At 41.0% G+C, this 22,357-nt stretch overlaps 1 protein-coding gene across 2 annotated transcripts in view; it reads left to right on the forward strand.

Annotated features, from left to right (window-relative positions):
* The window catches only part of LOC125304164 (transcription factor TFIIIB component B'' homolog), a 102,444-nt gene that overhangs the window by 6,223 nt on the left and 73,864 nt on the right, over nt 1-22,357 (forward strand). For both annotated transcript variants that reach the window (XM_048258231.1, XM_048258232.1), the window contains exon 3: nt 10,870-11,551. In XM_048258231.1, coding sequence (XP_048114188.1) covers nt 10,870-11,551 — 682 coding nt within the window. The remainder of the gene's footprint in view (nt 1-10,869; nt 11,552-22,357) is intronic.

A 22,357-nucleotide genomic window follows, 5' to 3' on the forward strand; every position in this document is an offset into this window, starting at 1 on the left:
CAAATGCGCTTCTATGGGACTGCTGTGTGTGCGCACAGTTTTTATTGATGAGTCGGAGTGGCAAGTGCTGCGCATAGTTGCAGTGGAATGTGGCTGCCCAGGGCATTATAAAACTTCTCACTCTTAGACCTACTCATTAACGGGCGGTGAAATGGCGTATTTAGCTGTCGAATCATATGCTGGGGGAGAAATCGTCGGACATCCATGATTATTTTGTTATTCAGCACCCCTGGTCAAAAATATGTTCCCGCGAGCCTGGAATTCAGGCTATGATTTGAATGTAGACTGTTGTCAAATTTGGCAAATACAAAACGGGAGAAACAATATGGTTCATGCTCTCTCTTGCTGTTTCATTCGTGCCAAAAATGAGGGAGAACAGTTTTGGTCAGGGCTGATAATGCAACTGTATTTGACAAAGGACCCGAAATATAGGCTATTTGCTAGTGACAAAATATGAGCTCTCGGTGCAGTTTGGCGATTTGGGGAAAATAAATCCCGCTATTATTTCTCTTTGTAGATTACGTTTAATTAAAACGTGTTTCATCTGTTCTGGCTATCCCCGCTATTTGGATCTTACTGTATCTCACTCAATGAACAACATCTCAAATGTGATCAGTCACTACTTATGGTAGAGCTGACAACTAGCATCGCTACAAGCCATCCTCCTTGGCTTTAACCCTTAGAACCCTAAGCTGTTTTTAGGGCATTTTCACTACCTTTATTCATAAGGATTTATTCTGGTCATTGTAAGTGCCACACACATATTAGATATTGTCTTTTTCAGCAGAGTCTAGGCTATCCAGATCTGCCATCATTTCATGGATTAGTACTAGCATTTTAAAGAATTTAAATATAAAAAGCGTATTATTTTTGTATATTTTGACATGTATCTCACCACAGCAAGCTCATAGCTCTACATGCATTTCATGTGTGTGTAGGGCAGACTGTCCTGAATTGGGCAATATAATTGCCATGTTGGAGGGATTCTCTGGGGCTGAGCAATTTACAGAAATATGTGGTGTGTGATTTACGGAAATAAATACATTTTTTATTTAGTATGAAAAATTACCTTTCTGTACTCCATATCTGTGACACGAACTGATCTGACCTGACTTGACCCGAGTTTGCGTGTTAGCCTGTGGTGTATGCACTCATAATGAGTCCCAGCTTTTTACTGCATTGCCATGAACAAAGTAAAGGCAAAAAAGGTGTTTCTTTGTTGAACAAATTGAGATGCAATGTGAGCCTTGAATGCCATGCAGGAATGCCATGCAGGATGCCATGCAGGAATTTGCTAGGACAGTGGTTCCCAAACTACGCCCCCCCAAAACATGTCCGTGGTATATAGCATCTGCCCCGCACGGGACTAAGACATCGTCAAACTATAACCTTTGTAATTTCCCCATTCATTCGAGTCTTAACAGTACACATGTAATACTCTTTTTGTCCACTGGTGGTTGTTTTGATGCTGTTTCCCGTTTGCCATCGAAAACGGAATGAAATGTAGGCCTGCCTGCAAACAATGTAAGAGGCCTATGCTGACTGCAACAGTGCTCAAAGTGTTCTAAAAGTTTATCAATTATTTGTTAATAACTAACTTCTATTCAAGTCATATTTCTGGGACTTTCTGGGATAATTATTTCTATTTTTTATTCACACGTTCAAATGTTCATACAGAGTTCAAAGTTCTCATCAGGTGAGTGAAAGTTAGAATGATGGTCATTTCAGATGTGTTTGCCAGCACTTCATAAAACTCTCATAGTTTGATAACTTTAAATTATTTGTAGGATATTGCTTGTTCACAACTTAAGCTATGTATGCAAAAAACAGAGTCTTTTTATTAGTATTATTTAATTTGAGCTACATTTTACACTGATATGGCATGGTGGCAACATTAACACAGCTAGCAATGGTATTAAATTGCAGTGATGATTTAAATATAATGGAATATTCAACTAAGGTAGACTGCTGTTGTTTACAGCACTAAGCTATTTATGGTTGATATACTCCGAGTCTCTGGCCCTCTCTTAGAGCCAGGCATAGTGAGCTGGCCCTCGGAAGAAAAATTTTGGGGACCACTGTGCTAGGGTCTCAACCGGATTATGAACATGCTTTGCCATAGAGAAACACACGATAGCGATGGATTATAAACATGCTTTGCTGCAAAAACGTGGGGTAAGTCCAGCTATATGAAGTGATTATTTTGCTGTCACTTTGTCTGTTTTATAACCCAGAAGGATGTACTTGGTATCAAATGATAGCTCTGAGTCTCCTCCTTCATCTGACATGCGTGGCATATCTATCCGATCACGGGTCCGCGAATTCAAAGGAGAGTAATGGGTGTGCAGCGTTGGTTTGTGTACATGACGTTATTATTTTGCAGTCACTTCGTCTGTTTTTATAAGCCAGAAGGATCGATACACATGGTACCAATGGATAGCCCTGTGTCTCCTCTCTCATCTGATATGCTTGCCATATCTATGCGATCACGGGTTCTCGAGTATTTCAAACGAGAGTAATGGGTGCGCAGGTGAACGCAGAGAAGTATGGACTGTAAATATCATGCAATTGGATTTAATTTCATGATTTTTTTTTTTTTAAATGTTCATACTTGATCGTACAGACAAGTGTGTAGTCTCTTTGGAAAGCCCCACCTCTGCTCTGTCACGCAATAAAGGTTTCATCTCGTTGCGATGAACAGTTCCGGAGCAATGTAACAGAGAAGAAAGGGTGTGTTTTTTGACGCACTTTGCGTGAATGAAGTTTAGATTATTTTGTGTAATATGGATGGAATTTGAGCGCGGAGCGCTTTTAAATTTAGAGGCCGGAGTGGCCGCTCTGTTCCGCTCTGATACCGCTCACACCACGAGTCTGAGGCATGCCCAAACCCACCCAGAATTCATGTCTTCCTAATAAAACCAAGACCATTAAATTTCAAAGATATTGGCCATATAGCCTAAGTTCGTTGATGGGGATGCAGTTAGCTAAATAATTTAGAAAGCATAAGCGTAGCCATGGGCGGGACATAGGCCCGTCTACTTGTCAGTCTTGCCCGTCTGATTAGAGGGCTTTCCTTCGTTTACACTCACCATCTTAAAAAGACGCGCCAGTCAACACTGCGCTGAGAGCTCAAGAATCAGTCAAATCGCGAACAGCCACAGCTCCGTTTAATTGTCAGGTGTGGTGAAATGCGTTCATATTCCACTTTATATGTCATAAATTTGCAGGCCTGGAAAGGTTTTGTGGTACGATTGTCCAATGGGCAAGTTTATGCGAGTGAAGTTGTAAGTTCATTTATGCGACGCATCGCATATAGGCATTAATGTAACATGCCTATAATGCGTTCAATAAATTCCTCTTTTATGTCATAAATATATCATGCCTATGATTAATGCTTGTATGATGTATCTCATCTAGGCCTCTCTTGTGTTCAATCAAATTCGCTTTGCCCACCTGTTTTTTCTGTGCCCACCCATTTGAACATTTCTGGCTACGCTACTGTTAGATAGGAAACTGACAAGTCACTAGACCACTAGACACTAGACCACTGCTATACTCCCTTCCGCGATGGGTACAAGCCCCTCTTCCGCCCACCGTTTGGCAAATCGGATCACTCTTCTATCCTGCTCCTTCCAGCTTACAAGCAGAAACTGAAACAGAGCCCACCCACTGTCAAAACCATTTGCTGTTGGTCTGAGGAATCAGACAGTGCACTGCAAGGCTGCTTTGAATGCACTGATTGGGACATGTTCCGTGATGCATCAAATGGGGATATAGATGAATACACAGAGACAGTCACAGGATTCATACAGAAGTGTGTAGAAGATATTGTTCCAACAAAAACAGTCAAAATGTATCCAAATCAAAAACCATGGATAAATAGCCAAGTAAAATCTGCTCTCAGAGCTCGGGATTGTGCGTTTGCCTCTGGAGGAAAAAAGCCAGATATGACCTGCGGAAAACAATCAAAGCAGCAAAAAGAGAATATAGGCACAAGATTGAGGAACAGCTGGAAGGGAATGATTTCAAGGAATATGTGGCAGGGACTGCACATGATTTCAGATTTGAAGGGGAAGAAATCCAACATCTAAGTCTCTCACCCCTCACTTGCAGATGAGCTGAACCAGTTCTATACACATTTTGAGGTTAACATCAAACCTCCAGTAAGAGCCCCCTCCATTTCTCACCTCTCTGACCGGAAAGCAGCAGGACCTGATGGGATTCCAGGCTGTGTAATCAAAGTGTGTTCAGAGCAACTGGCTGGTGTGTTTACAGACATCTTCAACTTCTCCCTGTCCACGTGTGTTGTACCAAGCAGCTTTAAGTCATCTATTATTGTTTCAGTGCCTAAGAAAAAACAAATCACCAACTTGAACGACTGGCGACCTGTGGCCCTCACCCCCATCGTGAGTAAATGTTTTGAAAAGCTTGTGAACATCATCTGCAAAATGATTCCACCTATGCTTGACCGTCACCAGTTTGCCTACAGACAGAATAGATCTACTGATGATGCCATCACCAGTGCACTGCATACCTCCCTGACACACCTGGAGAAAAGACACTTATGTAAGGATGCTGTTTGTAGACTACAGCTCGGCCTTTAACACCATTGTCCCCAATATACTCGACGGCAAGCTCAGGATACTGGACTTCCTCTCTGGACGAAAACAGGTGGTGAGAATGGGCTCCATCACATCCTCCTCCTTGACCATCAGCACGGGAGCTCCGCAAGGTTGTGTTCTGAGTCCTCTACTCCTTGTATACGCATGACCTGTGTGGCTATACACAACACCAACACCATCATCAAGTTTGCAGATGACACCACTGTAATCGGTTTAATCACAAACAATGACGAAACAGCCTACAGAAACGAAATCAACAACCTTATGAATTGGTGTAAAGGAAACAACTTGTCTCTGAATGTGTCCAAGACGAAGGAATTGATAGTTAACTTCAGGCGGAAAGAACAACAGTTTGAAGCCATTAACATCAATGGTGAGACAGTGGAGAGGGTGAGAGACTTTAAGTTCCTGGGCGTTACCATCTCCGAAGACCTCACCTGGGACAGTCACACTCAACACACTGTAAAAAAAAGGCCAACAACGTCTGTACCACCTCAGACGATTGAGAAAGTTTGGTATGCGACCCAAGATCCTGGGGTTTTTTACAGAGGCACCATTGAGAGCATCTTGACTGGGACCATAACTGCATGGTATGGGAACTGCTCTCAAAATACAATAGGAAAGCACTTCAGAGAGTTGTGCGTACAGCACAGACCATATGCGGCTGTGACCTACCCTCCATACTGGAGTTATTTGAGGGAAGATGCATTAGGAAGGCAAAAAAAATCTTGAATGATCCTAGTCATCCCAACCATGAACTATTTGAGCTATTACCATCTGGCAAATGATATATAGAAGCTTGAAAGCTCGTACCACCAGACTCCGAAGTAGTTTCTTTCACCAAGCAATTAGATTGCTGAACTCATGCTGAAGACAAGGCACTTTTTTTTTACACACACACACACCCTTTCATTTATTTATTTTTTGAGGAGAAAAAAAACAACGAATTTTACTCTGTTATAAACCTATAATGAGATCTAGAAATCTTGAATCTTGAAAGGTGACAATTCGGCTTGTAGATTATTTCTCCCTCTTTTAAATTGGAGCGAGCATGGAGTGATTTCACTGGAGCAGGATGAATTATCAGTGGAGCAGGGAGCGAAATTGAGCGAAGCGACCTGACGTTAGGGCTGGTATAAACGATTATTTTTTAAACGATTAATCTAGCGATTATTTTTTTGATGCATCGGTTAATCTAACGATTCATTTTTTCAGTCCGATTCGATTTCGATTCGATTATCTCCACATTAATTGACTAATACATGTTATACATGTTGATTTACATATCTGAATGAAAAAACATGAATTCTTTAACATTGCAATATATGTTTATTGCTCTTAAGATTCCAAAATAAAAGACTATACAAGTGCAAAGTAATGCATTCTTAGTCAGAGGTAGCATTCAATAAAGTTCAGTAAGTTATAGGTCTAATTGAGTGCCTGTCACTAAGATGTTCGTGAGGGAATCCTTGCAATTAACATTAACGCAGTTAAAAGGCTGCTGATGTGTGGATGCAATTCATAACGTAGTTAGTTCAAATAACGGTTCGTAGCCTACTTCTTGGGACAAGCACTTTTGAGTCTTGGAGAACACTTTTCCATTTACATCGGGATTTTGCTAACATTCAGTGTTAGTCAATAAAATGAGCCCTGTATGAGTAACGAAATTGACAAGGAACTGTAAGTAAGCATGCTAAACTTCACATTCGAACAGTATTCTAACGTTAGCTTTGAGATACTGCTTGATTGCATAACTTAACTTAGTTCAGTCTCCTCAATGTACTATGTTGTGATAAGACCTTAGCAGACTTAACTTTAATGCAGCAGTTTTGAACAAATTTGCGCAGCATGGTCACGATGCTAAGCGGTTTTAATAGCAATTTAGCCCGCCGTGTTCTATGCAATGCTTCTATGTGGCAACAGCAATCCTTAAGCTCGTTACGAGAGAGAGCGGACGGGGCAAGGAAAGGCTGTGTGCGTAAAAAGCGCATTACAGCTCAATGAAAGGATTTTCTTATCTTTAATTTAAATAGTACAACATAACATCAATGTGTGGTGGCCGATTTTGATTTCGTGGCTGAAGGTGTAAAGTTAAAAATATTTAGCGGCACACTTTATGCTTGACAAATCGACGCGTATATTTTGCGTCGACGTATTTTTCAATTACATCGACGCGTTGTCCCAGCCCTACCTGACGTAATTTGAGCGGAGGAGCGGTCTATAAACAGCCACCTGAGCGAGGAGTGGGATATTTGCACCGCTCACTAGCTCTGCTTCGGAGGCATATCACCTATGTAAAGATTATAAAAACTGATTATTTTTCGACTCATGGCACGTTTGTTATTTTTTTAATGCGTTCTGCGGAGAAGGGAGACTGGCGTTTGTCACGGTTTGGAATGAAAGGGAGAAAACAGGACAGAGTAACACGGTGGACTACTTTTTTTTTTTTTTTGACAACGTAGTTAAGGCGGCAGGTGTGTTTTGCCAAGGTGACTGCAAAGTTGACTGCAAAGTGCTGCGGGAAACCCTGCTGTCGGTGAGATGTATAATAGTGGCTGTCGGTGAGGTGTATAATAGTTTAACCCAATTAATGAAAGAGTCCCCAAAGCCCCAATTCCATGGAAATGCATGGATTCCAGTTGCTTCCAGTATTATTTTTGGAATCTGATCCCTTATCATGCCTGTTCAATCGTACTTATCGCTCGACGTATCGTGACTAAATTCAAGATGGAGATCGTCGACAAAAGATACATCTTAGCCTAGAAATCTTGACGCACCCTAGCGCCAGCAAATGTAATTTGCAGTCAGGGTAGTCTAGCAACTCTCTGTTGGCTTGCGAGGTGGAAAAACCAAACTTCAGTTAGGCCAATCACATCGTGTATAGAGTCGGTGGACCTGTTTCAAGTCAATCAAGTCATGGTGATGTCATTAACACACTTTGTAGGCTTGTAGTAGGTCATCCATCTCCAGACGTGTTAGCTAGAGGTGAGAAATTTGTGTCAGCTCCTCAAAACATGGTTTTCAAACAGCCAAAGCCTTTCGGTGGAACATGTTTAAAACTCTAAAACCCAACCAGGGAGTGGAAAAACTCGGGAACTAGGGAAATCCCATCCCTATGATTGCCCTACCATTGCCTATTGCTACCCCCATGCTCGGATTCCCAGTGTTTCCGCTAGATTTTTAGGCAAATTTTTTGGAAATACATTACATCTAGCCTACATTTCAGGAAGGATCATCAGTGGTAACAGATAAGGTGATTATGATGATCATCATCTTTCTTTACTGTTAGCACTACCTCAAACTAAACCTCTTCGGAGCGGTCATTTTCTTAAATGAGCCGTGGCAATGTTTCAACTGAGCTTGTAACGCTAGACAAATGCCTTTATTTTCAACGCGATCGCCTTGTACCCAAACCATTTCGAAACTAAGGAGCCATTTGTCCTTCGATTACATACAAGCTCCTCGGTGCCGCGTTTGCGGCACTCATGTTTCACGCTGTAGGGGATTTAAAAAAAAGTGACGTGAGTGGAAGGGCGGTGCTGGGGCAGTGTGTGTGTGAGTGGGAGGGAGAGCGGCAGAGAGAGATGCAACAGAGTTGCGAAATTGCAGGCACGGCTCGAAATGGCTGTCATTTCAAATAGCGTAGCATATTTTAAACTAATCGGTTAACTGGTTTCAACCGGCTAATGAGGCTCGGTGGTTGGTCAAGAATTTTTTTTATTTTCGCCATCCCTAATAGTAGCTGACAGGAAAGATGGAGACGTCATGTCAATTTCCTCAACCCTCAGCCGCCTCCTCCTCCGTCCAGCCTTACTGGCGATACCCTTGCCTCATTTTTTACAAACAAAGTGTAGGCAATCAGCAGTCAATTCTCTACATGCCCACAGGACGAGACAAAATCAGACATTGCACTCCTACAAGCTCTAGCGGTAGCTGGCTATCCTTATTTGCATTCGCGCCTCTCTCCGAGAGTGAGGTATCTAGGCTGCTGAATTGTAGCCATCCTACTACATGCTCTTCTGGACCCTATACTGCCCTACAAAGCCAAAGTGCAGTATCTGCATTTTTTTGTGAAATTTACTTTTTTACACCAATATAAAATGCCATATCCTCCGATCAACCTATCAAAATGACATCTACTGAAAAAAAATATTGTCCTTCTTTACGCTTCTCTCATCCTCTCAAAGGAACTCTGGATCTCATTCATATTGACCATTGGGTCCTTGGTTACCTGTCTGACCAAGGCCCTTCGTCCCAGATTACTCAGTTGCTGCAGACATTTTCTTGTATCCTTCCCCAGATCTGTGTCTTCACACAACCCTGTCTCGCAGGTCTACGGACAATTATCTCGACCTTGTGGCTTGGCTTTCACTCTGACAGGCACCATCAACTGTGAGACCTTATATAAAGAGATATGTGCCTCTCTTAAAGGAGTATTCCGGTGTGATATTGACCTAAAGTGTGTTGAAACATGGTACCGAGTGTGAACGTATGTCTCATAGTAGTGCTGGGCGGTATGACCAAAAATGTATATCACGGTATTTTTTCAAAATTCTTACGGTTTCACAGTATATCACAGTATTTTTTCCCCCATGCATAATCAGATGTTCACAGCATTTTCTACAGGTTGAGAGAGGAATTGCTGCAGTACACTGACTAAGGATGGTCTATTTTACTGTCATGATGTAGAATAACTCCACACTAGTGGTAATGCAGTTTTGCATGGCCCCAGAAAATGATGCCGTTTACAAAGAGCCACTCATGATTCTAATGAAGAATCTAATCAGAATGCAAAGACAATTGCAGTCAAAATACAGAACTTTTACTGTGCAAATTTCACAAACATCTTGTATCAAACCAATACAAAAAGTAGTGCAACTTGCAATAATTATACTTTTTTGAAAATTATACAATTTAAAATAAAACCTCTGCTAATATGCTTACTCTGTCAAATAGGCCTATCAGAAACATGCCTTATTGTTATGGTGTGGTTTACATGACATTAGTGGTAGGCTAACGTTAACTTGATGTGGATGTCTTGTTAGCCTGCCATGAGCTTCGCTTCGGTTCGATTCGCTAGGCAAAACATTAACAAAAAAAGTTTGTTTTGGTGCACTGATGACAGTCAGGATCATTTCTAACTAGCCAGCTAGTATTGCTCAGTGCATGTCTATAACATGCTTTACTTGTTACCTGGATAATTTCAGCGAATATTCTTAAGGTGAGATGAATGATAAGAACATTAAACTTCACTGTGTTCGGTGGGTTGCTAACTAACGACATCACCTACTAGCCAGCTAGTTACAGCTGTTGAACAATCTCAATAGAATTTTCGTGACGGTAAATCCAGAAAGGGTTAAAGCGGAGCTAGTAATCAAGGATCTTTGGTAAATCCCTTTCAATGCAGTATCCCTTAACGTTTTTCCTTAACTAAAGAAACAATTTAAGGTATCCTGTGCAACACCCTTAAATAAACCCCTTACCTAAGGAGAAATTAAGCCTTAAGGGTCATGCTTCAGGGGAAAAACTTGTGTTTACCCTCACTATGCCTCGCAATGGCACCATCGTCGCGTGTGAAAAAGTCCCGTCTGAAACACTGTCGGCAGCGTTCCAAACGTTGTGTAATCAAATACACGGTATGGTGGTATATTAAAAATTCATATCATAACGAAAATATACACCGGTGTACGGTGTGAACCGGTATACCGTCCAGCACTATCTCATAGCCCATCTCGGCTTGTCCCCTGCACTCCAAAATCTGGCGCTAGTTAGCCGATGCTACCAACAGCTTTTTCAATGGTGGTGCTTCGCATCGGGCTAGCCATGCAAATAAATCACTGTTTTACACCATTTACGAGGGCTCAATGTATCTCCACACTTCATTGGTAGACTTCCGAGGGGCCTTGACATTTAAAACGAGACATTGAGAACTTTGAAAAGCACTGGTAGTTTACTTACAAGGCGATTTATACAGACAGCATCTTCACAAAGTTTAGCGTTTGCAGCCATCTTGAATTTAGTCGCGATAAGTCGGCGGCAGTAAGAATGAACAGGTATGATAAGGGATCACATTCCAAAAATAATTCCGTGGAAATGCATGGATTCCAGTTGCTACTGCATCCATGTATTTCCACTGAATTATTTTTGGAATCTGATCCCTTATCATACCTGTTCATGGGTTGAATAGCCAGTTAAGCACAATGCACTCAATATTGTGATACTTACCATTAAATTAATTATTTTGCAGGATTGATGTATCTCAAAGCAGAAAGCAATTCTCGGGACCTCAGTGGAAGGAAGAACCACCCAGTGTCAGCCTGTCCGAGCCACATTATTCTGCCTCCTTCACAGAAATTACACATGACAAAACCACCTCCCCTCAATCTCCTTCTAACAGATGCACTCTCTCTTCACATAAGCATTCAACCTCAGTCAAATCCTCCCTCCCCAGAATTACCATCAACACAGATGAAACCACTCCATCAACAGCCTTTGTGCAAGCGAAGGCAAACTACAAAGCCCCACAGAAGCCTAAGGTCCGACAGAGCTCCACTGCTGATCCTAAACAGTGCAGATTAAGGCATAGAGAGGACATCCCTATCCAGCAGCAGCCAGATATAATGTCTCTTAATAAAGAAAACAAAGAGATTCTGGAGTCAAATACTGAGGAAGAGAGGGCACTGAAAGTGTCAAGTCTACAGCCAGATTCCTTTTTAGGTATAGGTGGTTCTAAGGTTTCAGAGGTTGAACCAACAGTTTCCTCCGAGCAAGACATAACTCTGACCTCAGAGAAAGATAATTACAAATGGACTAATAAGGACTCATCTGCTATGCGACCACAAGGCCTAAATGACCCTGCTGATCGAATCCGTTTGGGGAAAGCTCAAAAACTGCGGGAACTGCTGAAGCTAGAGATTTATAAGGAGCGGGTGAGTACTATATTACTAATTTCCCTCACGGGATCAAAGAGTATACTTATACTAATCAATTCTACTTAAGTGTGTTATGTAGATTTCCACCTGCTTCAATTGAAAGTTATTGCATGTAAAGGATCTGCAGTGTGTGTGTGTGTTAGAGATGCACTGTTGGCGGTTACAGCTGCGGACTCCGCGGATAAACTGCGGATCGGGCGGATGATGTGAAGAAAAATAATATTTTAATTAAATTCGGGCGGGTGGCGGTTGAACGTCCATCACTGCGTTACTCACAATATCTCTAATATATTGACTTATTGTTTCCATAGCAGCACACAGTAATTGCTTAGGTCTATTTAAAATGTAGATTAGCCTAGATACATTATTAGTGCGCAGGGAAGAGCACGCAATCTTTTCCTGCACCGCTATCCCTCAAACAGGTTGGTTCCATCCCGCACCTATACGCAAATCAAAACAGCTTGTGCAAGCACTGTTTATGCAGACTACAACTGGCGCGGTGTAGTCTACACCAGGGGTTCCCAAACTTTTCCTTGACAAGGCCCCCCAAATACCACTAGGTTCTGGCCAAGGACCCCTTGATGTGTTATTTAACCCATCGACAATACTACAGCAAATTTAAAAATACATTAAGCTAATCCTAATAATTATTTTAGCTACAAGCACTTTGTGATGAGAGCTATCACTCTACTATTATTCCCAGTCATTATCATGGAAAATAATGTTCAGATATGCGATAAATTATTATTTTGTTATAATAATTTTGTTATATTAATTATTATTTGCCATTGTATAACAACCCTCATAGTAATGGGTATATTTAAAAAAAAATTCAAATGTATTTATTTGTTGCTTTTATTTTTCTTTCCAACTTGCTGAGGCCCCCCTGGCACCCCCTCGCGGCCCCCACTTTGAAAACCACTGGTCTACACAACTTTGTTTAAAATTGATGCATTAAGTTAACTTTGCAAAGTTAGTATAGCCTACTTATCACAACGTTGTCAATCGCATAACGCTAATTTATCCTATTCAAACGCCTCTACCGAACCTGTAGCTTAATTTGCGAAGAGAAAGCACCTGTTTGATAAATGAGCCAGAAGTGGAGAAATAACTTTTAAGAAATAATCTGTAGCCTAGTGTAGGCTTCTGCAAAAAACAAAAAAACAATGTTGTTGGCGATTTAACTATCTAGCAGATGTTTTTAATGGCCAATTGTATGGCCCACGTTCTGGTTCGTAAATTCATTTGCCCTATACTTCCAACTTTTGACTGCACTGTAAACATAGCAAATTGACTGCTTCACAGTAGGTTATTTATATTTTTCAATAAACACATTTGTTTATTCAGCTTTATGCAGCAGAAATACTCACTTGGCCAGCCTACAGAACGGGCACATTTTGTAGAGAGAATGAGAGTGCACGCACGCAAGAATCTGTAGGCTATTTGAAGCGGGTTAACAGCAAACAATATTTATCTAATGTGTTAAGTCAAGACTTCAAGGCCATAGTATAAAACGTTTTCTAAACAACAAAAACAGAAAGGATGCAGGCAGCAAATGTAGAGGAGTTATTTCCGATGGAAGAACAACATGCTGAATGATGCCCAAAGCTTTACTGATGTTAAAGCACACACACATAACGGTAAAATAAAACTAAACAAAATGTGAATTTATCAAGGTGACAAATTAATATAGGCCTAGGCTGTTCGGCGTGAAAGTAGGCCTAGGCTGCCGAACCTGAAATTTGCGAATATTAATAATGTAGGCTATCCTAACTCTTTGAATATTGCACCCTGGTTATAGAGACCAACTCACAAGTAAAGTAACGAGTAGCAAGTTGCTTTCCAAAATGACTAACGAGTAAAGTAATTTCATTACAATTTAAAGAAGGAGCTAACTTGTAACTCATAACTTTTTTTGAGTAACGACTAGGGCTTGGATAAACGATTAATTTTTTAAACGATTAATCTAGCGATTATTTTTTTGATGCATCGATTAATCTAACGATTAATTTTTTCAGTCTGATTCGATTTCGATTCGATTATCTCTACATTAATTGACTAATACATGTTATACATGTTGATTTACATATCTGAATGAAAAAACATGAATTCTTTAACATTGCAATATATGTTTATTGCTCTTAAGATTCCAAAATAAAAGACTATACAAGTGCAAAGTAATGCATTCTTAGTCAGAGGTAGCATTCAATTAAGTTCAGTAGTGTATAGGTCTAATTGAGTGCCTGTCACTTTAAGATGTTCGTGAGGGAATCCTTGCAATTAACATTAACGCAGTTAAAAGGCTGCTGATGCGTGGATGCAATTCAAGTGAAGTCAAGTTTATTTATATAGCGCATTTCATACACAGGTCATTCAATGTGCTTTACATAAACAAAACCAAACAATAATAACAAATAAAAGCATAGGTAAAAGGTAAAGATCATAATAAAAAGAAAACATAAAACGCAAGGTAAAATCATTTAAAAATAAAGAATAATTAGTAAGCAAAAACAAAGGCAAAAGTAGTAAAAAAAAAAGTAAATAAAAAAGTAATAAAAGACAAGGTAGAATAATTATCAAGGCAGATTCAGAATTTGTAACTCGGCACAGTTAGCAGAAAGCATCTGAGAACAGTTTGGTCTTAAGTCTAGATTTAAAACTGGCTACAGTTGGGGCCTTTTTGATGTCATCTGAAAGTTGGTTCCACAGCTGAGCCGCATAGCAGCTAAAAGCTGCTTCACCATGTTTAGTTCTAACTGTAGGTTTTACTAGCAGGTTTTTCACCTGGGACCTGAGAGGACGAGAAGGTGTGTACTGCTGAAGCATGTTTGACATGTATTTAGGTCCTGCTCCATTTACTGATTCATAAACAAGCAATAGTGTTTTAAAGTCAATTCTGTGACTTACTGGAAGCCAGTGCAAGGACTTAAGAATTGGAGTAATGTGGTCAGTTCTTTTAGTTTTTGTTAGAATCCTAGCTGCTGCATTTTGTATCACCTGAAGCTGTTTATTAGTCTTTTTAGGAAGGCCTGTGAACAGTCCATTGCAGTAATCAACGCTGCTGGAGATAAATGCATGAATGAGTTTTTCTAAGTCATGCTTTGACATCAGCCCTCTGAGTTTGGCAATATTTTTGATGTGGTAAAAAGCTGATTTAGTTATCACTTTCATGTGGCTGTTGAAATTTAGATCACTGTCAATTAATACACCAATATTTTTAACAGTATCCTTTGCCTTCAACCCTTTTGTGTCAAGGAGAGTGGCAACCCTAAGTCTTTCCTCCTTTTTACCAAATATAATTACTTTTGAGACATCCAGGTGTTGATTTGTTCTATACACTGACACATACAGTGGGTCCCAGTTAAAAATTGACACTTCATTCACGATCATGGTGAATGGTGAAATGTAAGTACAACTGCAGCCGCAGGGGCAGCATAGTCCGCTGTGGAGTTCCACGGTCGAACCAGGCGGGCGATTCGACAGCAAGGGCTGTGATTGGCGAGGATTTTCAGTGCGTTTCTCTGTGTTTTTAGCAGCCCCTGCAACATGCTAGTCCACTGTAGCCTAAGCCTTGTACATAATGTTAAACATAGTTTTGGATTCAGTGGCATGATTTCTTGATTGTACAGTGTCTGTCTCTCAGTAATGTTTTTAAAATGAGAGCTTAGATCAGCTGGCAGTAGGCTACTTTGTCGGTAGTCATGAGAAGTTAAACTTGCTAACAGAACATAAATATGCTGCCCAGAAACCTTGTGAATAGTTCTGATTTTTTTTACTACACTAACGAGGTTGAAATATAGACTTTGCCTACAGCATCTCCTTAACAGTAATGTTAACAAAATGACAGCATTCATATGACAAAGAAAAGCGAATTCGGTCACTCAAGACTGTGCCACAGCAACCAGTGTAGGCTACAGTCCTACCCAATAGGCCTACTCGAAGCAGATAGCATTGTCTGACGGTCGAGTGGGTTAATAATGCGTATTTCCAGAACAGGTCTGCAACTTTCAGGTAGTTCTGAGTTGAATCTAGGCAGGAGCAGAGCCATATAAAGGCCTAGGCCTATTGTTATCATTTTTGCAAGGTGTTGCTCCTGGCAATACTTGTTTATAAGGCGTTTGGTGATTTAATTGATAGCTGTTTTGGGACCGTTAAGCGTTCTATACAATGAGCACATCCGGGGAGTAAAAGCGACTGTTACGCTGTTACAACTGTAGGCTACAATGATAGCAATACAAAAATATGCGGCGTGTTAGTTTAGTTAGTTTTGTGATGTTTTGCACTTTTGCCTCATGTGTTTTCAGGTTTGAGGGTTTTTTTTGGCAAGATTGACCTTGGTTAGACTCTGCATATGTTATTTCTCCGTATGGAAAATGAAGTCAATTTTCGACACACATCTGTCATTAGTTCAATAACAAGCGTTGCTTGTTAAAACATGTGACTAGTGAAACTCAAATGATTTTAGAAATATTTAGCCAAAGCCAAAAGTGTTAGAGAAGGAGGATGCGGTGCAGCTCAGATGTCTTCTTAATTTTCTTTATTCTTTAGTAAAAGGTGCAGAACATTATTAAACTTTGACTAACGTTTTGATGTTAGTTAGTCAAAAAACATCGACACATCGAAATGTTAGTCAAAGTTTAATAATGTTCTGCACCTTTTACTGAAGAATAAAGAAAATTAAGAAGACATCTGAGCTGCACCGCGCCATCTCTAAAATATCTGTCCTGGCCTGGTTTGCAAGCGGTTGTGGCCAAAGCGACAGAAGCGCGGAGAACCCTCCTTTGTCTACCAAAAGTGTTACTTTGTGCCCCGCGCTCCCCCACTGCTTGTGAAAGAAGGGGATGGGGGAGGGGGGCTTAACGTGAAAAAGCTTAATGTCACAAAACGGCAACGAGTCGTTTTAGGCTACAGGCCTTCATAATGGTAGGCTACAGGAAGTGGGGGAGGGTATGGGATGACCAGAGCCGTCATCTATCGTCATCTATCGGGCACACAGCTCGTTATATAGCCCTATCGACTGCCTTAAAAAGATAGGCTTTGCTCTTGGGTTTGGCCTTACAGCGAACTCAATGCTCTTGTTGCTTGCAGTTTGTTAAATAAAGCGATGCAGATTACATTATTTATTTCTGATTAATTGCGTCTTTTGATGTATTTTGCAACATTTGCTTGTTAGGCTGGGCTACTGTCAATGTCCTGTACAGGTCAATGTTCAACAATTGCTGGTGTAGGCCTAGGCTATTAATCAATTAGGGACTGTTCGTTATTTATTTAATTAAGGGGCTACGGAGGAGTTTTTTGGGGCGTTAGTCAAAAAAGCGTGACCCTCCCTCGCCAGCAAGAATTTTTTTCTATGACCCTCCAAAGTGATTGAGAAAAAAGCATGACCCTCCCCAGTCCCAACAATTTATTGATGCCTTAGGCTACTGGGTCAATTTGGGAGCTTGCATGCTCGACTCCTTACTTGAAATGCCTTGAAAAGGCTGTCGTTTACACAATTTCACAAATAATCACCGGGACGAAACAAACCTGTCAACCCGGGTTTATGGCGTATTTTAACTTTTTTCCTCGCTGTCTTAGGAGGAGCTGCAGGGCGTCGCAAGGGGATGTGAGGCCCTGTCAGCGAACTTGTCAGATGCAAGGCCCTTTTCACTTCGTGCATGAAATCATGCGATAGCTTACTTTACACATAGCCAAGGCTACCGTCGGTGTATTTTAATAGTAGCCTAGTCTAATAAGCTACACCAGCTTGCCTTTAAGAGGGAAATTCAATTGTATAGCCTATAACATTAGCTGAGTCACATATTTGGCCATATGGTGTTTATCATAGGCTACATCACGAAACCAAATAGTGTAACAAAGGAAGAACACTTTAACAGGGGAATTAATTGGGCATGAATCATTGTGCTGAGCGGTATTTGTCAATGAGCAGAAACACACCACGACATTCAAACTATTGATAAGATGTACTGGTCTGTATCTATAGGCTAACTTTGGACAAATAAATGACACTGACTCACCATATCCTGACTGCAGGTAGCCTAACGTCTTTTTCATAGAAGGGAGAGCCCAGTCTCTCCTGTGACATGGAGGTGCATAAAATTTTTTAATAGCCTGTTCAACTTCGAAAGCTTCGTTCACCCGATGCCAGTCACTGATCGCAATTTCAAAGTTGGAAAGCTTCATCTTTTTAAGTTTTAAGTGCAGTGGCCCCTATCTGCCCCTTTGGAATTATATCTCGAGCCTATTATAAGGTCCAGTGCGTTATGTCCTGGGATTAGGATGTGCTCAAAAAGAAAAGAAAAAACACTGTTTTATAGATGGTTATGAGGAGCAATGTGAGAGAGAAATTTGATGATCATTGATCGTTGTTTTGGGACGTTAAGCCTTTTCCATAGGCGTCAGTGAAGGAGATTGAAGAATGACCATTTTTTTATATGAAAATATTTCTTAACTACAAAAACTCAGTGTCTAAAACTCATTGTGTGTGTCATTCAGACTCAACCCTCTTGTTGTTTTATTATCTTTTTTTCGTTGTCGTTTGAGCGTTGGCAAGCAGGCATGTTGCGGTTGCAATTTAAGTGAAATTTCTACAGTAGGCCTACAACATGCTGTTAGGCTGGGCTACTGTCAATGTACTTGTACAGGCAAATGTTCAACAATTGCTGGTGTACAGGTTATATAATCAATTAGCTAAATCATTTGTCCAGCTGTTTAAACATTTTTTTAGGTGCTACATTCAAGCGCATAAAAGCTGCTTTGATATATTTTTCGTTTGAGCGTCGGCAAGCAGGCATGCTTTGGTTGCAATGAATGAGGATAATTGCTTTTTTTTTTGCATTATTTTGAATATGACTCGCTCCAGTCTCAACAGCACGTGCACTTTTTCCACACGCTATGTTCTAACACACATAGGCCTATCCCCCTCTCTTTCTCTCTCTCCATCCCTGCACCACGGTGCTTTCTTAAAGGAGCTGCACCATTTTACAACAATTGCATCTACATTTTCATATTAGAATGTTTTGTCAAGTGTAAGCTTAAACTACCCGTGATCAATTTAAGTTCCCGTGCCCCGCTTCGTCATGGAAGCAGTAAGTCAGTCGCATCAAAAATAGTAGTGGCACCCAAGTGACACCTTGTGGTTGTTTGTGTCAACTGCAGTTTGTGCCATTTCTGCTGAGAAAATGGGGTGCGTGATTCATGAAGGAACCCGTCCAAACTTAACGGGGACCCACTGTAGATTCAAGAGGACCATAGTCGTTTGGTGATGGAGCTAAGTAAATTTGTGTGTCATCTTCATAGCTATGATATGAAATCAAATTATTTTGAATGATTTGTCCAAGTGGGAGCATATAGAGGTTGAATAATAGTGGCCCCTAGATCGACCCCTGGGGAACACCACAGGTCAAGGACGTTGGTGTTGAGGTACAGTTTCCGATGGCAACAAAGAAGCTCCTTTCTTGTAGATATGATTTTAGCCAGCTGATAACTATGCCTGTAAATCCAACCCAGTGTTCTAGTCTGTGTAGTAAAATATTGTGATCAACAGTGTCAAATGCTGCACTAAGGTCCAGTAGCACTAGGACTGATGTTTTACCTGAATCTGTGTTAAGGCGTATGTCATTGGAGTGCTGTGATTTGCCCGAAAACCAGACTGAAAGTAATCAAAATACCCATTTGATGTTAGGAAGGTGGTTAATTGATTAAAGACTACTTTTTCAATAATTTTGCCAATAAAAGGTAGATTGGATATGGGCCTGTAATTGTTTAGCATGGAGGCATCCAGGTTATTTTTCTTGAGAAGTGACTTTACAACAGCTGTTTTCAGTGACTTAGGAAAAGTGCCAGACAGCAGTGATACATTTACAATTTGAAGGACATCCGCCGCTATGAGGTGAAAAACAGTTTTGAAGAAATTGGTAGGCAGAGTGTTTAAGACACATGTGGAAGAGCTGAGATTCTGTACCGTTTTTTCAAGTGTTTCGTAGTCTATCAAGCTGAACTCTGACATCAAGTTTAGTTTCCCTCTGTTTCTTGCTGGAAGTTCAGGTTGTTGAATTTTTTAATTGAGCAGATATGTTGAGTCTGATTTGGTCAATTTTACCTAAAAGATGAAAACTCATTGCATTTATTAGTTGAGAGAAGTTCAGGCGCTAATTGTGAGGGGGGATTTGTTAACTTATCAACAGTTGAAAATAGAATACGAGTGTTATTTGAACTTCTATTGATAATGTTAGAAAAGAAAGACTGTCTTGCTTTGCATATTTCAGAGTTATATGTGCGGAGCATCTCTTTATGGATTTCATAGTGGATCTGAAGTTTGTATTTACGCCATTTTCTTTCAGTCTTCCTACACTCTCTTTTTAGAAGTTTAACTGCTGGATTTTGCCTCCTTGGTGCTTTCTGTTTGTCCTTAACTTTCTTGAATTGTAATGGAGCAATGTCATCCATAATGTTTGCCATTTTTGCATTAAAGTGATCAAATCAGAGTCTGACAGTTGACTTGACTTTAGTGAAAGTGCTTGCTCAAAGAGAGCACTTGTCTGATCATTTATGATTCTCCTTTTTACCATCATAGCTGTGTTTTGAGTGTGTGGGGACATAGACACATCAAAGAACACGCAGAAATAATCAGATAAGGCCAAGTCTTTAACAGCTGTAGAGACATCGAGACCCTTTGTAATAACAAGGCCGAGGGTATGGCCGAGAGAGTGTGTTGGCCCCTGTACATGCTGTGTTAGGGAGAATGTATCGATTAGTGCAATGAATTCCTTGGCATCATTGTTTTCTGGATTATCCAAATGCAAGTTTAGATCCCCTGATATAATAAGACAGTCAAACTCCATGCAAACAACTGATAGCAGTTCACCTAGCTCTTTCAAGAAAAACTTTAGCTGAATGTTTTGGAGGCCTGTAAATTGTCAGTAATAAAATCTGAGGAGAAGACTTAATGCAGCACTGTTTGCTTGATCTAACCATGTCTCAGTTAAAAGTAAAAAATCAAGGTTGTGTATGCAAATTAGATCCTAAATTAAGAATGATTTGTTTTAAAGAGATCTGATATTTAGGAGTGCTAGTTTTGCTGTAAGTGTTGGGGAAATATAATCCATGGGGGAAATCTGAGGTTGATGTGGTTGGTGTCATGGGCTTACTGGGTCCCGGCATGTTCTCAAAACTACTGTCAGTGCCATTTATATTGCAGGGACCCTGAGAATATCATGCAATACAGTCATCATATAATTGTCCCCTGCTGCTGCCATCTGTATTTTCCACTGCACATTCCATGCTATATGCCGGCTGAGAAAATGAACTAAGAGGTTGCTGCTGCTTAAGAGATCCTTCTAAACGGGGAGGGCGGGGGGGTGGAGGTGCCCTTCGCTTCTTTGGTGCTAATGATCTTGGGCTAGTAAAACTCTGCATGGCTACTGGTAGCAGTCTCTCCATTTTTGCAGGGAACATCATGTGCTTGGGTGGGGATGGTGATTGGTATTCAGGGGATCCTGTGGAGTTTGAGTGGGTGGTGGGATGACTGGGTGGGGATGGTGATGGGAGATTAGGGGGGTTTGTGTGCCCTGGGGAGTTTGATTGGGTGTGGGTGGTGATGGGAAATCAAGGAGGTTGGGGTTGAAAATTGATCCAGAGTCTCCATCTGCCTGCTTAGGTTCTGGGAAGTTTGTTGCAGACGCTCCGCTTTCAGCATGTATTCCAGTAGTGTATTCCATGTTGTGTCTTTGTGGTGACAAGGAGTCGACGGAGGTGGGGAGGGGTATTGGTACTGGTGTTACAACATGACCCTTCCTTTCTGATAGCCTCTCAGCAGCTTTGATAGGTGCTATCTCCTCATGCTCATCACATCCATTTGTTTGCTGAGATTCCAGGGAGTTTGACGCCAGTGATTGACTTTGAGTCATTTTAGCAGCACCCATCTTATCTTGTCCAGTGGACATGGCTGGGCATTGTTGAGCTGGTTGTTTATGTTTCTCCAAGGTCTGCATTTCAGTGAAGGCTAGCGGGTGGTTACCAGAGGACCCCACAGCAGGGGGGGTTGGGCATATCTCTGTTTCAGCCTGTGCAGAGTGTTTTGGTTTAGCTGAGTTGTTGATGTCATCCGCTTGTTCCGTCTGTATGGCCACTGAGTGCTTATCAGAGGCTCGGCTCAAGGTTGGCAGAAAAAATGTTGGGTGCAGGAGAGAGAGGTGATAGTATTCGGTTAAGATCTTGGCCCCAGTCCAACTCGGCTCTGTGCTATTTGGTCTGAAGTATTCCCTGCGATTCCAAAAAAGGTTAAAATTGTCAATAAAATTCATCCCAACTGAAAAGCATGTTTTTGTGAGCCAGGTGTTTAAACTGAATAGTCTGGAAAATACAAAGCTTCCCTCTGCTGGGAGTGGGCCACTGATGAAAATTTGTATTCCAAGCCGAGAAAAGTTCCTTGAAATTTTCTTTGACATACAGCTGTTCTCTGTAGATGTCATTTGCTCCAACATGCACAATGATGCTTTGATAGTTGCATATTTTGACACCAGTTCTGCAAGCTTGTTTTTGTGTCAGACACTGAAGCATTTGGGAAACAACATACAATCATCCTTTCCCCATTTATATGTCTCACAGCAGAGTCGCCTAGAACGAGGGTTGTGGGATGAATAGGTGTCTTTCTATTGTTGTGGTTTGATTGCTGCCTGCTTTGAGTCTGTTCCCTGAGAAATCTGTTCCATAGTGAAATCAAATCTGTTCCATAGTGTTAGGGGCTGTGGGCTTCCCTTAGGACCACAAGCCCTGTAGTAGTTTGCTGATCTGTCTGTATTT

The sequence above is a fragment of the Alosa alosa genome, chromosome 12, assembly GCF_017589495.1.
Source record: "Alosa alosa isolate M-15738 ecotype Scorff River chromosome 12, AALO_Geno_1.1, whole genome shotgun sequence".
Taxonomy (NCBI): Eukaryota; Metazoa; Chordata; class Actinopteri; order Clupeiformes; family Clupeidae; genus Alosa; species Alosa alosa.